Source organism: Poecilia mexicana, unplaced genomic scaffold (genome assembly GCF_051168715.1).
Source record: "Poecilia mexicana isolate PSO_F unplaced genomic scaffold, ASM5116871v1 scaffold_22, whole genome shotgun sequence".
Lineage (NCBI taxonomy): Eukaryota > Metazoa > Chordata > Actinopteri > Cyprinodontiformes > Poeciliidae > Poecilia > Poecilia mexicana.
The window spans coordinates 20,425,500-20,437,289 of record NW_028263391.1 but is presented as its reverse complement, the minus strand read 5'-3'; the positions used below and the strand labels follow the sequence as shown (position 1 = coordinate 20,437,289).

Below are 11,790 nucleotides of genomic sequence, written 5' to 3'. Positions count from 1 at the left end.
ACTAATCCATCCAATTTGACTGAGCTAAACTTACAAAGGTAGTAGAGACAACTCCCCAAAAGACTTGCAGCTATAACTGAAGCAAATGGTTCTTCTTTTCTTACGAAATATTGACCTGAGGAGCTGAAGACATAAGCCTACCACGAGTTTTATATATTAATCAGTCAAAGACTCAATGCAATCTGCTGGGTTTCCTTAGAATCAGATAACTTAGCTTACTGTACTGAATTACCATTAGGAACAATTGGAATGAATGTACAATTGAATTGAAAGTACTTTTTTGGATAGTGCCTCAACACAACATTTGCTGTTATTTGGAGCTATATAAATGAAACTGAATTGAATTGAAACATTTTGAAAATCTTGCATCCCTTTTTCTTTCACTTATGCATTTGTTTGTGTTGATCTATTGCAAAAAATGCTTGAAAATCATGTTGACGTTTGCAATGTGACAAAATGTGGAAAAGTGAAAAAACTCGTCCATGATAATTTATGTACAGATGTAAAACAATCTAACATTTGGGCTGGTGGGATTCTGGTGCCCGCGGCCACACAGGGTCTCTTTCCGCCCCTGCATAGGTTGGAAATGTTTCACCCCGCCCCGTGATGGTGATGATGATGATGAGGAGCCATAATCTGAATAATCCCACAGTGGGCGTGTGCGCGCGCTCCTGAGTGTGTCCACAGATGCTGAGAGACATCACACCGTGACGGAGACCATGACAGGGTCCGCGTGCGGAGGAGGATGATGTTCCTGCAGGGACTCACCTGTGGATGGACGCCGTCAGGATGCCTTACCTGAACAGAACTCTGCTCCTCCTCTCGCTGCTGCTGCTCCTGCTGCTGCTGCTGGGTCAGAGCCGAACCGCGGAGGCGCGCAAGCACCGACAGCGGGTGCGCAGATGGACGGGAACCGAGGAGACCCAGAAGCACGGCGCGTAAGTGCAGATAAATGATGTAGATGGATGAGGGGGGCAATCAGAAATGCAGCGCTGTCAGGGTTTAGTCAGGCTAATAGAGGCTGAGGGAGAAGTTTACCAGCTATTTAGTTTTTAATAGTTATTTTTAAACATCTCTGGATAAATTATATGCATTCGGCTTAATTGGATAATCATAATTTATTCAACAAGTTCTCTTGTGATTTAATGTCTGACTAAGAAACATCCCGGGTAGATTTTTCTTTTTCAGGTTTTGGAAGTAACCAGCATATGATTCAGATGAAATTAGCTCCTTAACTCAAATTAGTGTCACACAGCATCTGTATGGCTTTGGGTCGAACCACCAGGAATTCTTGCATAAGACTCCAGTTTCCATAGTTATTTATTTTGGCGGGATGTCTCTGTTAATGTGACTTATTCCGAGCTAATGATCCAGAACCCCTGAACGATTCTTTAGTAATCTGATATAGCGAGAAAGATTAACAAATTCTCCCGGATTAAAACAACAACCAGCTGCTAAAATGTTAACATCCTCAGCCAGGATTCTCCTGCACAAGAGATTTTTAATCTCAATGGGGTTTTCCTGGTGAAATAAAGGTTAAATAAATAAAAAATAAGATCAGAACTTGACACAGGTGAGAAGCTCTAATGATTTTAATTAATGATCAAGACATTAAATAAATAATATTTATATTTTTACACTACTGTTTTGCTATTAATAATTTAAATTACCTAATTTTATAGAATATTTGCATAATCTTTTTGATGCCAATTTGCATGATGGTTTTAACACGTCTGTCTTGAAAATGAAGGAAATGAATGAATGAATGAATGAATGAATGAATGAATGAATGAATGAATGAATGAATGAATGAATGAATGCTGCAGTTAATGAACTGAAGAATTTCCTAATAAGATGCTCATTCTGGTGAGAGAAGGTGAATTCAGCTGTTTTTTCACAACCTGTGATATTTGGATATATAATGTTAATGTTAATATATTATATTGTGATTTAAATCCATTTTTCAAACAGATTTCAGACTGAATAGATCTGATTGATCAGTTTCTTTAATTTAAATTAGTCACAAATTATTTGCACATTTCTCTCACTCTCTCTCTCCATTTTTGTCACACTTAAGGTTTCAGATCTTCAGACAATTTTAATGTCAACCGAAGATAAATTAATGAAAACAACAGGCAGTTTTGAGATGATGGAAAAAAATCTGTTTCTCTCATTCCTAGATGGTGAATTAACTGACTGCTGAGTTTAGTTTCCCTACTGACCTCCAGTCATGGTTACTCTTTGAACCTATCTGACAACATAAGAGACATCAACGAGCAACACATCCTGCCCCAGTTGAAAAAAATTCAAGAACAGACAAGAAAGAAATTCACTGGTCTCCATCTGGAAAGAGTTACAGGGACATTTGAGTGACCCGAAATGAGACTCTTTATCCACAAATGGAGAAAACGTTTCCAAGGATTTTTGATGAGCCAAAAGTGGAACTTTGTTTTGCAAGGTTTTTAATCATGTTACATCAGCATTCAGAAAAAGAACTGTTTCCGTTTTAAGCATGACTCATATGGACATGTTCCCCCCAATAAAGAGTTAAACTTGTGCAGTTGATGGGAAGCTGGTGATCCTTGGTTTCTGCTGAGAACAGGAATATTATTTTACATGCTTTGTGTGGGACTGCACTAAACTCAAATAATTTACTTCAATTAAGTCAATTAATCCTCACAACAAATGCCTTCAAATTAACTTTAAAAGATAAATGGGTCCAATTCACATCCATAAATATGCAGTCAAATAAATTTCATGCAACCCAACATGAGCAAATTAAATTTTATTTGCTGCAATCCAATTCTATCTCTGTTATTTTATAGTGCTGTAAACGTCAGTTTATAAAGCCAGCTGATAAAGAGTTATCTATAAAAATAAGTCAATTTACTTACATAAAGAAGTCTGCAGTCTATCCAGAGTTATTGTTTCTGTTCATCATGAACCAGAAATATGAATCAGATCCAAATCCTCAGGTTGGAGGTGATACATTCATCAGTTTGAGCTGCAGTTCATGTTCAGATTCGGTTATTTCTAAGTTATTGAGCTCTAAAAATCAGCAGAATATTTTGCTCCAGTAATAATTGCATGGATAAGATGGATTATTGGCAGCTGAGCGTAAACAAATGGAACCTGATGGAAGCAAACATTTCCCTAAATAAATACTCTGCTTCTTATTCATTTCATGCCTCCCAGCAGCAGGGTTCTCAGGTTTAATCTGCAGAATCTCATTACGGTTTTATTTCATAGTATAATGAAAGCTATACAGACACATTTCTTCCAGATCTTTGACATACCAGTGTGAAAAATTAATAAGAATTTAAAATAAGTGCAGAATTGGATTATCTCGACAGTAGTGAAACATTTTCAACTGTTAGCAGACATCAAGGTGAGGCTCTGGATGCCTCATAGCAACAGTAAGTTCTAGATGGTGTGAGGTTTGTTTTTACAAATATAACAGGTTAGGGACACGCTAATGAATGTGTGAGCGCCCCTCCCTTTCCTCTTTCTTCTCTTCCAAGAGATGGAGTCAGCAAATTTAGTATTTAAGGTGACCTATTATGCTTCCTTGAACATGTTAGTTTATAGTCTCGACAAAACATGTTCAATCAATCTTTTGCACAAAATAACAAAATAAGATTTTATTCTAGTCAGTTCTGCCTATTTTGGCCATGCCCCCACTAACTCAACGTCTACACTTGCACTTCAAAAAAGCTGCAAACAGATGCACAATTATACAATCATACTGTACATCTTTAAAAAGCAGAAGCAGAGCCTCCTGCACAACCAACAAGAATGTAGCAAGTGGTTTCTGGAATGTAAGTCAACAACAAAACACATCCAGCTGTAAAACCAGCTGACCAAATGTGCTGGAGCTCATCTCAGGTTCCTAGGTGACGGACTGGGCTCAGCTGGGGTTGCTAGGTAACGGTGCAGTTACCTAGGAAATGGCGTAGCATAACAATTTGGAGGTTTTTGAATTGGCTCTTTTTTCAGATACCAAAAACTTGTTGCCAGAAAACAGCTGGGTGTTTTTTAAAGTGTTTTGCCTGTTTTTAGAAGCAGTAAAAGTCCAAATGGAAGTACAAGCATGTGCAAAATGTAATATTTGCATCATATGTCCCCTTTTGTTCTCCGGTGATGAACATCCGGAGAAAGAAACGGGAGGAAGCGCTTGGGTTGTTTTGAGAAGCTGTAGAGATCTGAATGGAGGTTAAAAAATGTGTAAAATGTGAAGTTTGTAAAATGAGTCTCCTTTAAGGTCTTAATAAAATGCCTAAGTTTTATATTTTGATGAGATTTTATTCTGAAAAAATGTCTAAATCTGACCAAATCTGATATTTTGACCTGAGAACATTCTGATTTTATAAATCTCTTCTACTTTAAATCAGAACCTGAATGTGGGATCAATTCCCATATTCTGAACGGATTCCAGGCTCCAAACAAACTCTGTTCAAATGCATCTAATCATGTTTGAATCAAGTCTTTACTGATTACCTGTGAAGGTAAAAAAAAATATTTGTAATAAAATAAGAAAAACATTTCAGGTAGTTTTTTCTTAACAACTTGGATATCACAGCGTATGTGTAAAAGATAAATGGTGATTGAACTAATTTCATCTTCTTTCGTCAATTATTTTTGAAGAACTCATCAGTCGATGTTTTTACTGAAATTCTTTGAAGCTTTGATGTTTTAATCTGGTTGCTTCAACTGTTTGAGGAATATTTGGTTGTTTTCTGTTTTTTAGGAAAACCAGCAGCTTCGGCAGAGGTTCTGGTTTCATGCTGATAAATTATCTGCTGACTGAATGTGAAATGTGCAAAAGTAACCTTATTTATGATGAAATGCAGTGTAAAGCTGCTGTAATTTTACTATGGAGTACTTCACCCTGCTGGAGATCAGACTTCCTGTGATCCTGAGCGGGAGATTCATCCTGAGAGGAAACAGTTTCTGGTTTTGGTTGTGATGAGCGCGGCTGCAGTAGCAGTGGTCTTTTTTCCCCCATCTGTTATTCTCCATAGTTGCTTCTTCATCTCTTTGACGCTGATGTTTTCTTCCTCCAGTTCTCTGCCAAAGAAACCTCCAGATGTGACCAAGTCCAGAAAAACCAAGACGGAGAATCTTCTCAAAGTAGATGATCATGATTTCACCATGAGGCCGGCGTTTGGAGGTAAGGGAGAAGTGTTGGATGGTGTATTGGGACGTCTAACGTTAAGAAGGTCATAGAAGATCATGTAAGAGGTTTGGTAGATTCATTGTCGGTGTGAAATATCAGATTAAGTGGACATTGTTGTCTCAAACTGAAGGTGAGACTTTAAAGAGAGACTATCAACCGACCAAACAGGCGGAGGAACAGAACAGATGGGTTCAAAAAAATCTGCACAAAACAAAAAACACAAGTTGCTGTTATCTGAAGAAAATGTTTAGAGCAAACTGTTGTCAAATCAAAACCACAAAGTGCAATTTTTTTTAGGACCTTATGTATTACAGTAACACAACATAAAACAATGTTAACCCTCTAGCGGTCTTAGCGTGACGGTCAGAAGGAGTGCAGGAAATGCCACGTCTTGGGGCAAAAGTCTGTGGTTTTTGTCAAAATTCATGTATTCATCTGCTTGATGTGTGATGGCACAATGTAGACTCTCTGTTCAGGTTGTTTGAGTTGAATAATAGTTAAAAGTAATACAAATAAATAGCATTGAATATGTCATTATTATAACTAGATTCACAACCTCTGATTTGAGATCTATAAAAATAGCTGAAGTTTTTGTGAATAATTTGGAGTTTTGCTCCACGGAAACAATGGTGAATCTCTGAATACTGAACTGCGAATAAATAGCTTTAAAAAATCTGAATAGTTTTGTTTTGCAATGGCATTTATCCCTCCAGGAAAAATGCTTTGTAGAGCCACCTGTTACCTCATTTACATCTTAAAGTGATTTGGGGATAGTCTGGAGACTGCCAAAGAGATTTGTGTATTTTCTTCAATGGAAAAGAGATGAAGCTATAAGATTAGATGGACTTTTAATCATCTCATTGCAGCTCCGGCTGTGCACTTGGGGTCGTCATTCTGCTTGAAGATAAACCCTCATTTGTCATCCGCTGCCTCGTCCCTGCTTTGAGGTTCTAGACAGTCCAAATGAAAGTCTCGGTGTTCATGGGAGCAGCGCAGAGCGCAGATGATTCAACTTATTGAACACAAAAGCACAGCAAGAACTGAGGCTGAACCGATCCGACTAAATCCCAGCTACGCCGAAGACCAAGTTGAATATATAACTCCTGCAGCTACAATTATCAGGACGTGTTTGACCGGAGGAGAGAATTTGGGTGCTGATCCAGTCAGGAGTTCTGGCTGGTAGGAAGAGAAAACAGACGTGTCAAGTCTCTGAACGAGTCAGTGTTTTGAGCAGAGAAACATTTATTCACCAAACTATATTGGGAGACGTCGACCCTGTGGTTCTGACCCGGTTTGACCCTCTACTTAGATGCTATCGACTGCTCTCGGCAGGAAATCTCCGCGGTTCCTGATGGTTCTGACCCGAAATGACCCGTTCTCAGCCTCTCAGATTACCGTCTGCTGCTCCGACCTTTTCCCTGATGCTAATCCTCCATCTGCCTGCGCGGCTGCAGCTGATGTCAGTTTTTATGTTCGGCTCTGATGATCCGAATCACATCCAAGCTGGTCTGCAATCAAACGGCGACATTCCCGTCACTCACACAGAAACAAAGTAAATGTCTTATTTCCGGGTCGCAACAGGATTTTAAGCTCTTATTTCTGTCCAGTTCTGAGTAAAACTCCCAGTACGACAAATGAATTATCCTGTAGAAAATAACTGTGGACTATTTCTATCCTAAATAAGTACAATTTAAACCAGATATTTGCATAAAATGTGCAAAAATATACATAGCATTTTTATTTAGGCCTTTTTCCTATCAGACCAAACTTTTCCTGTTTTGGGTCGGATCGCTAAAAGTCACAATAACGAGAGCGACCTTTCTTCAGAGTTGTGTAACTTTCTACTAATGGCAGAATTTTACATGCACCAAAGTTTTTATGCATTTAAATACTTTGATAAAGAATGAGTGATGATGTCATGGCTTTGTAAGTTTCATATGTTGAGTTTCAAATGTTACCTGGAACATTTGAATAAACTGTACAAACACCTGTTGATATATTTCAAGGCAAGACATAAAACACAGTTTTATTAACTTGTGACATTGAAGTAGAACATCTGTGCAGAACCAGTTGACCAAACGTCTTTGAACTCAGCTTGGGTTGCTAGGAGACGGGCGGAATTCCTCTGGTGTTGCTAGGTAACGGGCTGGGCTTCACCGGGGTTACTAGGTGAAAGGTAGGGCCTGCTGATCTGTGACGCTACAATCGAGAAGGTTTTAAAACAGCTCATTTTTCAGACACCAAAAAACAATGGGTGTTTTTTTTTAAAGTGCTTTGCCTGAAGCAGTAAAAACTCAAATGGAAGTACAAATACATGCAAATTGTCTTTAAGAGTTTGGCGCTGATGACCATCTTTAGAAAAAAAGACCATGCCAGTTTTCAAGTGTGTGCTTTAGAAGGGACCGGTGCACTTTACAAAGCAAATGAAGAAAGAACTTAACGCAGAAATACTGAATATTTCTGGGTTTGAACCTAATTGGAAACTAATGGATCATCCAGATGGACAGCAATCCTAAACACACCACAGAATTTGCTACAAAGTAGCTTAAAGACAACAAAATAAATATTTTGGAGCAAAATCTCAGCCCCATAGAAAAATTGTGGGGAGAGCTGAAATGGGGTGTGAGAAAAGCAACCTTAAAATCTGACCCGGTTTCACGAGTTCTGGAGAAATGGGCCCGAGTTCTGGTAAACTATCTGAGAAGCTTGTGGTAGGAAACTATTATTATTCATGTTATGGAATAATTTACATTAATCTCACTTAATTCTTTTGGTTTAGTGATCACAACTTACATTTTTAAATGTTGAATTAACTTAAAAGTTACAAACTTTAAGTGCTGTGGTGGTGCAGCGGTAAAGCACAACCCAAAGCAACCAATGCAGGTTTGATCCCCGGCCTGATGACCTTTGCCTCGTCTTCCCCTTCTTTCGTTACCCACTTTCCTGTTGAACTACTCTCAGATAAAGGCTACCTGAGCCAAAACAAAAAAAAACCTTGAAAAATATCTTTTATTACTTTACTTCTTTATTTGAAGTAAACTAAACGATTCCATTTTAAGTTGAACCATCTTAATAAATTATATTGGATAAACTTAATTTAATTACGTGTTACTAATTGAAGAAATTTAATTATTTTCCTTGTGTCAAATATTAAAGGAAATGTCTTTATATAAAAGTAAAAGCACACAAATACATAAAAATATATTTAAACAGCTCGATGAAAGGAAAAATAAAGAAATCTTAATTTGACTCCACGCCCATTAAGCCTTCTGGTGCCTCAGAGACGACCAGCATGAAGTGGCTTTTAAATTGGGTCAGAACCTGTGGTGACCTGCAGGTATCAACAAACCAGAACCTGATGTAAGGCGGCCCGCGGGTCCTGTTTTCCCAGAACCTGTGATATGGTGGCCGCTTTGATGTTCCCACGTCTCCCTCCTCCTCCTGGTCTTTCCCCCCTCCCCTCGGTGGTGTTGTTGTTATCACCAGGAAAACAGACTCAGAGACTCTTTTCCAGCTGACAGTGTCACTAACCTTGATCCGTTCCTCCTTTTAACTCCAGTTTCAGACACTTTCAGAACGTCCCACTGGTTTTGTTCTGAGTGTGATCTGAAGATGCGTCACACACTCCGGTTTAATCTGCGCTTCTTTAGATTTTAAAGGGCTCAGTTGGATCTAAACATAGTTCATCAGCGGGGAACTTCAGAGGACTTGCTCAGAGTTTTCAACTAAGAAGTTGGCGCTTCTCGTCAGTCTGCAGAGAAATCAAAAGGGACTTGTTGGGTCTGCTCAGAAGAAAAACTTTGGACTCCGAGATACTCCCACATGTCGGACAAGCAAAGAGTGGCCACCTTTCTGAAGTTTGTGAACCTTGATGGCGAAGCGACCTACTCATCAGTGATACAGATACTTCAAAGCAGAAAAATTGTGGTCAGAGAGGAAATGGGCCGATGAATAACTCCATTAGAGTCCATCAGAGGACCCAAGCCTTCACAACTGCGCTAAGAAATGGTTTTTACAGATCAGTCCTGCATTTCTGCCACTTTAAACAAGTTCAAACCCAGCACATCACCAGAAAAGGTCTTCTTTTTGGTCAATTTGTTTGAGTCAGACTAAACGCCGAAGCTTTAATGGAAAGATGTGGGTGACAGAAGGAGACGTTACAAATTGTAGCCTGCTAACAGACTTATTATTTTATTATACTGAATTATTTTTGTTAATCTCTGAGTTGAACTCACCAGTCTACACATCATATGGCTTTTCACATTGTAGTAACATGTCCCATTATGCAACCAAAGAGATAATCCTCATCATCTCTGCATGTAACTCAGGACTGTTGCACATGTACTATGTAGGTGGACACACAGACATATTTAACAAGCTCAGTCTGAGTCGCTGTTGGAGGGTGCATTTGGGGTGTATTACTGCTCTTAATCCTGGGTAAAATAACACATTAAGCTTGTTGTTAATCCGAGCTGAAAGGAACCAGATGAAAGCCCCTCAGCTACGTCTCCCCGTCTCTGTCCACTTCCCAACTCGTTTTCTGCTAAGTGACTGCAGAGTTTCGGATGTGTGCTGCTCAGTGTCGAGGATTTGCTGCAGGTCAGAGGTGGATTCATGTCTCCTATTAGTTTAATGGATCCATCTATCATTGTACGATATTTATCCATCATCCATCGGGTGCATATATGCCCGTCGTCTATGAATTAATTCATTTCCACCCATCCATTATATATCCATCCATTGTTAAGTGTCTTTTAGTCATCTGCCGTATGTTCACTTATCATGGAGATGGCCTTTTGTCATCTATCTGCAGGGCAGAGATGGAGGGAATCAAAGGTAGAAAACAAACTAAACAGAGTGAACAAACAATGAGCTGAGAACCAGAAGGTTGATTTACACCAGGTGTGATTTTCTATGGCCCCCGAATGCAATTTTAGAACAGATTACAGTTATTTTATTGGAAGAAAATTATAAGAGACAAGAACAGTTAGACATAATAAAAATATTCACCTTTTACTAACTACTTTTTTTTGCTAGATTTGACCGTTATTCTGAGTTTAATGCACCCAAATCTGCTTTTCTTTCATTTATAAAGGAAGTTTTCAGAGAAAGAGTGACCCAAATCCTGTTTTTGTGCTGAGAATAGACTAAAATTCTGTATATTTTCTTTTATCCCAAATGTGTAACAAAGGATTTGCAAACTCCGTTTAATGAAGAAAACTTGCAAAACGCCTCTTCAGGGTTTGGCTCAACATTGACCATAAAATAAAAAAAAAACAGATTATTTTTGTTTTCTTAAAATATTGCATGTGAAGCCGGGATTAAGAGAGCACACAGAACTTCAAATAAAAGCGGTTCTTTATTCTCAAAAAGAACTATTTTCTCTGAGTTGCAAAAATGAAAAATATAAAGTTCAAGATATGGAGCAAAAATAGTCTTTCGTTACATGAATTGTCCGTATCATATTAGTCTAAAGCTCAAAACGAGCAAAGGCTTCACATGTTTAGTTTACAGTTGAGTAAAAGTATGTTGAAGTAGTTCTACTTCAGCTTTGTCTCTGTGTGACAGGCTCACCAAAGGCTGATTTAGCACTTTGATGACCAATGATGTCATATTATTGTCTAATAATCAGTGCTTCCTCTGCTGCCTTGTTTTCCTTCCCCTAAATTTCTGGGTTTGAATCTAATAATCAGACATTAATGCCTGTACTTGCTTGCCTTGCTATTCATTGTTGGACTCTGGATTTTTTATTCTGCTGCTGCAAGAAACTGTGCAGTCTGACACTTGTAAAATCTTAGATCATAAAATATGTCACTGTTAATATTTTATGAACTTGAGCTTGCACTGGGTGACACGAAGTGACATGTCCTTCTGGTATTGTGTTTTCTTTCTGGTGTTGAAGAAAAGGTTTTTGGTGCAGTAGGATTATTCTGCAAAGTTTTACTCCTACTCTCCTATATTCTCATTCTCATTGAAAATTAAAGCAGCAGAGTTATTGTTTGTCTTGTATAAGCCTCTTGATATTCAAGGTTGGAGGATGCATGTAAGAAATTTCCAGATAATTTCAAAACATATCCTATAAAATGGAAAATCCTCATGGAAAATGTCAAACTCCTGTCATAAGAGAGAAAATGATGACTCAGAGGGGTTTCAGGAGTTTTATCCTGAGTAAATAAAGGTTTATAATGTTTTCTGGTGACAGTTATTTGGAGAAATGTGAATATTGATGCCCGTGCTTATCAGAGCAACAATGCTTGTCCTCCTTTTCTCTTGACAAATTGCCAATGAACTCACATCGGAGTTGGAAACTCTTCTGAATTATGTGAAGCTCTGCATATAACTTCAACACTCTTTTAAACTTTCAGATGCGTTCTCGTCGGCTTTGAGCTTCTTTACTTTCACGCGTTCCTTTCTTTTTTTTTACATACAGCTTTGGAAAAAATTAAGAGCTCACTGCACTGAAAACCTCCTGGTTATTCCACCAAATATTTCTGAACTCTTCCCGAGTGAAAATATTAGTATAGCTGTTTTGTTTTCTTTGCATTATTTGATGTCTGACCTGCATCTTTTTCGTTACTTTGACCATTTTTCATTTTCTGCAACTATATTTTTGC

General features: G+C 38.3%; 1 protein-coding gene across 1 annotated transcript in view; it reads left to right on the top strand.

Annotated features, from left to right (window-relative positions):
- The first annotated feature begins 774 nt into the window (after positions 1-774).
- The window catches only part of gabrr2a (gamma-aminobutyric acid type A receptor subunit rho2a), a 39,641-nt gene continuing 28,625 nt past the window's right edge, over positions 775-11,790 (top strand). Inside the window, exons 1-2 of the mRNA XM_014993452.2 lie at positions 775-938; positions 5,064-5,170. Of these exons, the coding sequence (XP_014848938.2) occupies positions 775-938; positions 5,064-5,170 (271 nt within the window). The remainder of the gene's footprint in view (positions 939-5,063; positions 5,171-11,790) is intronic.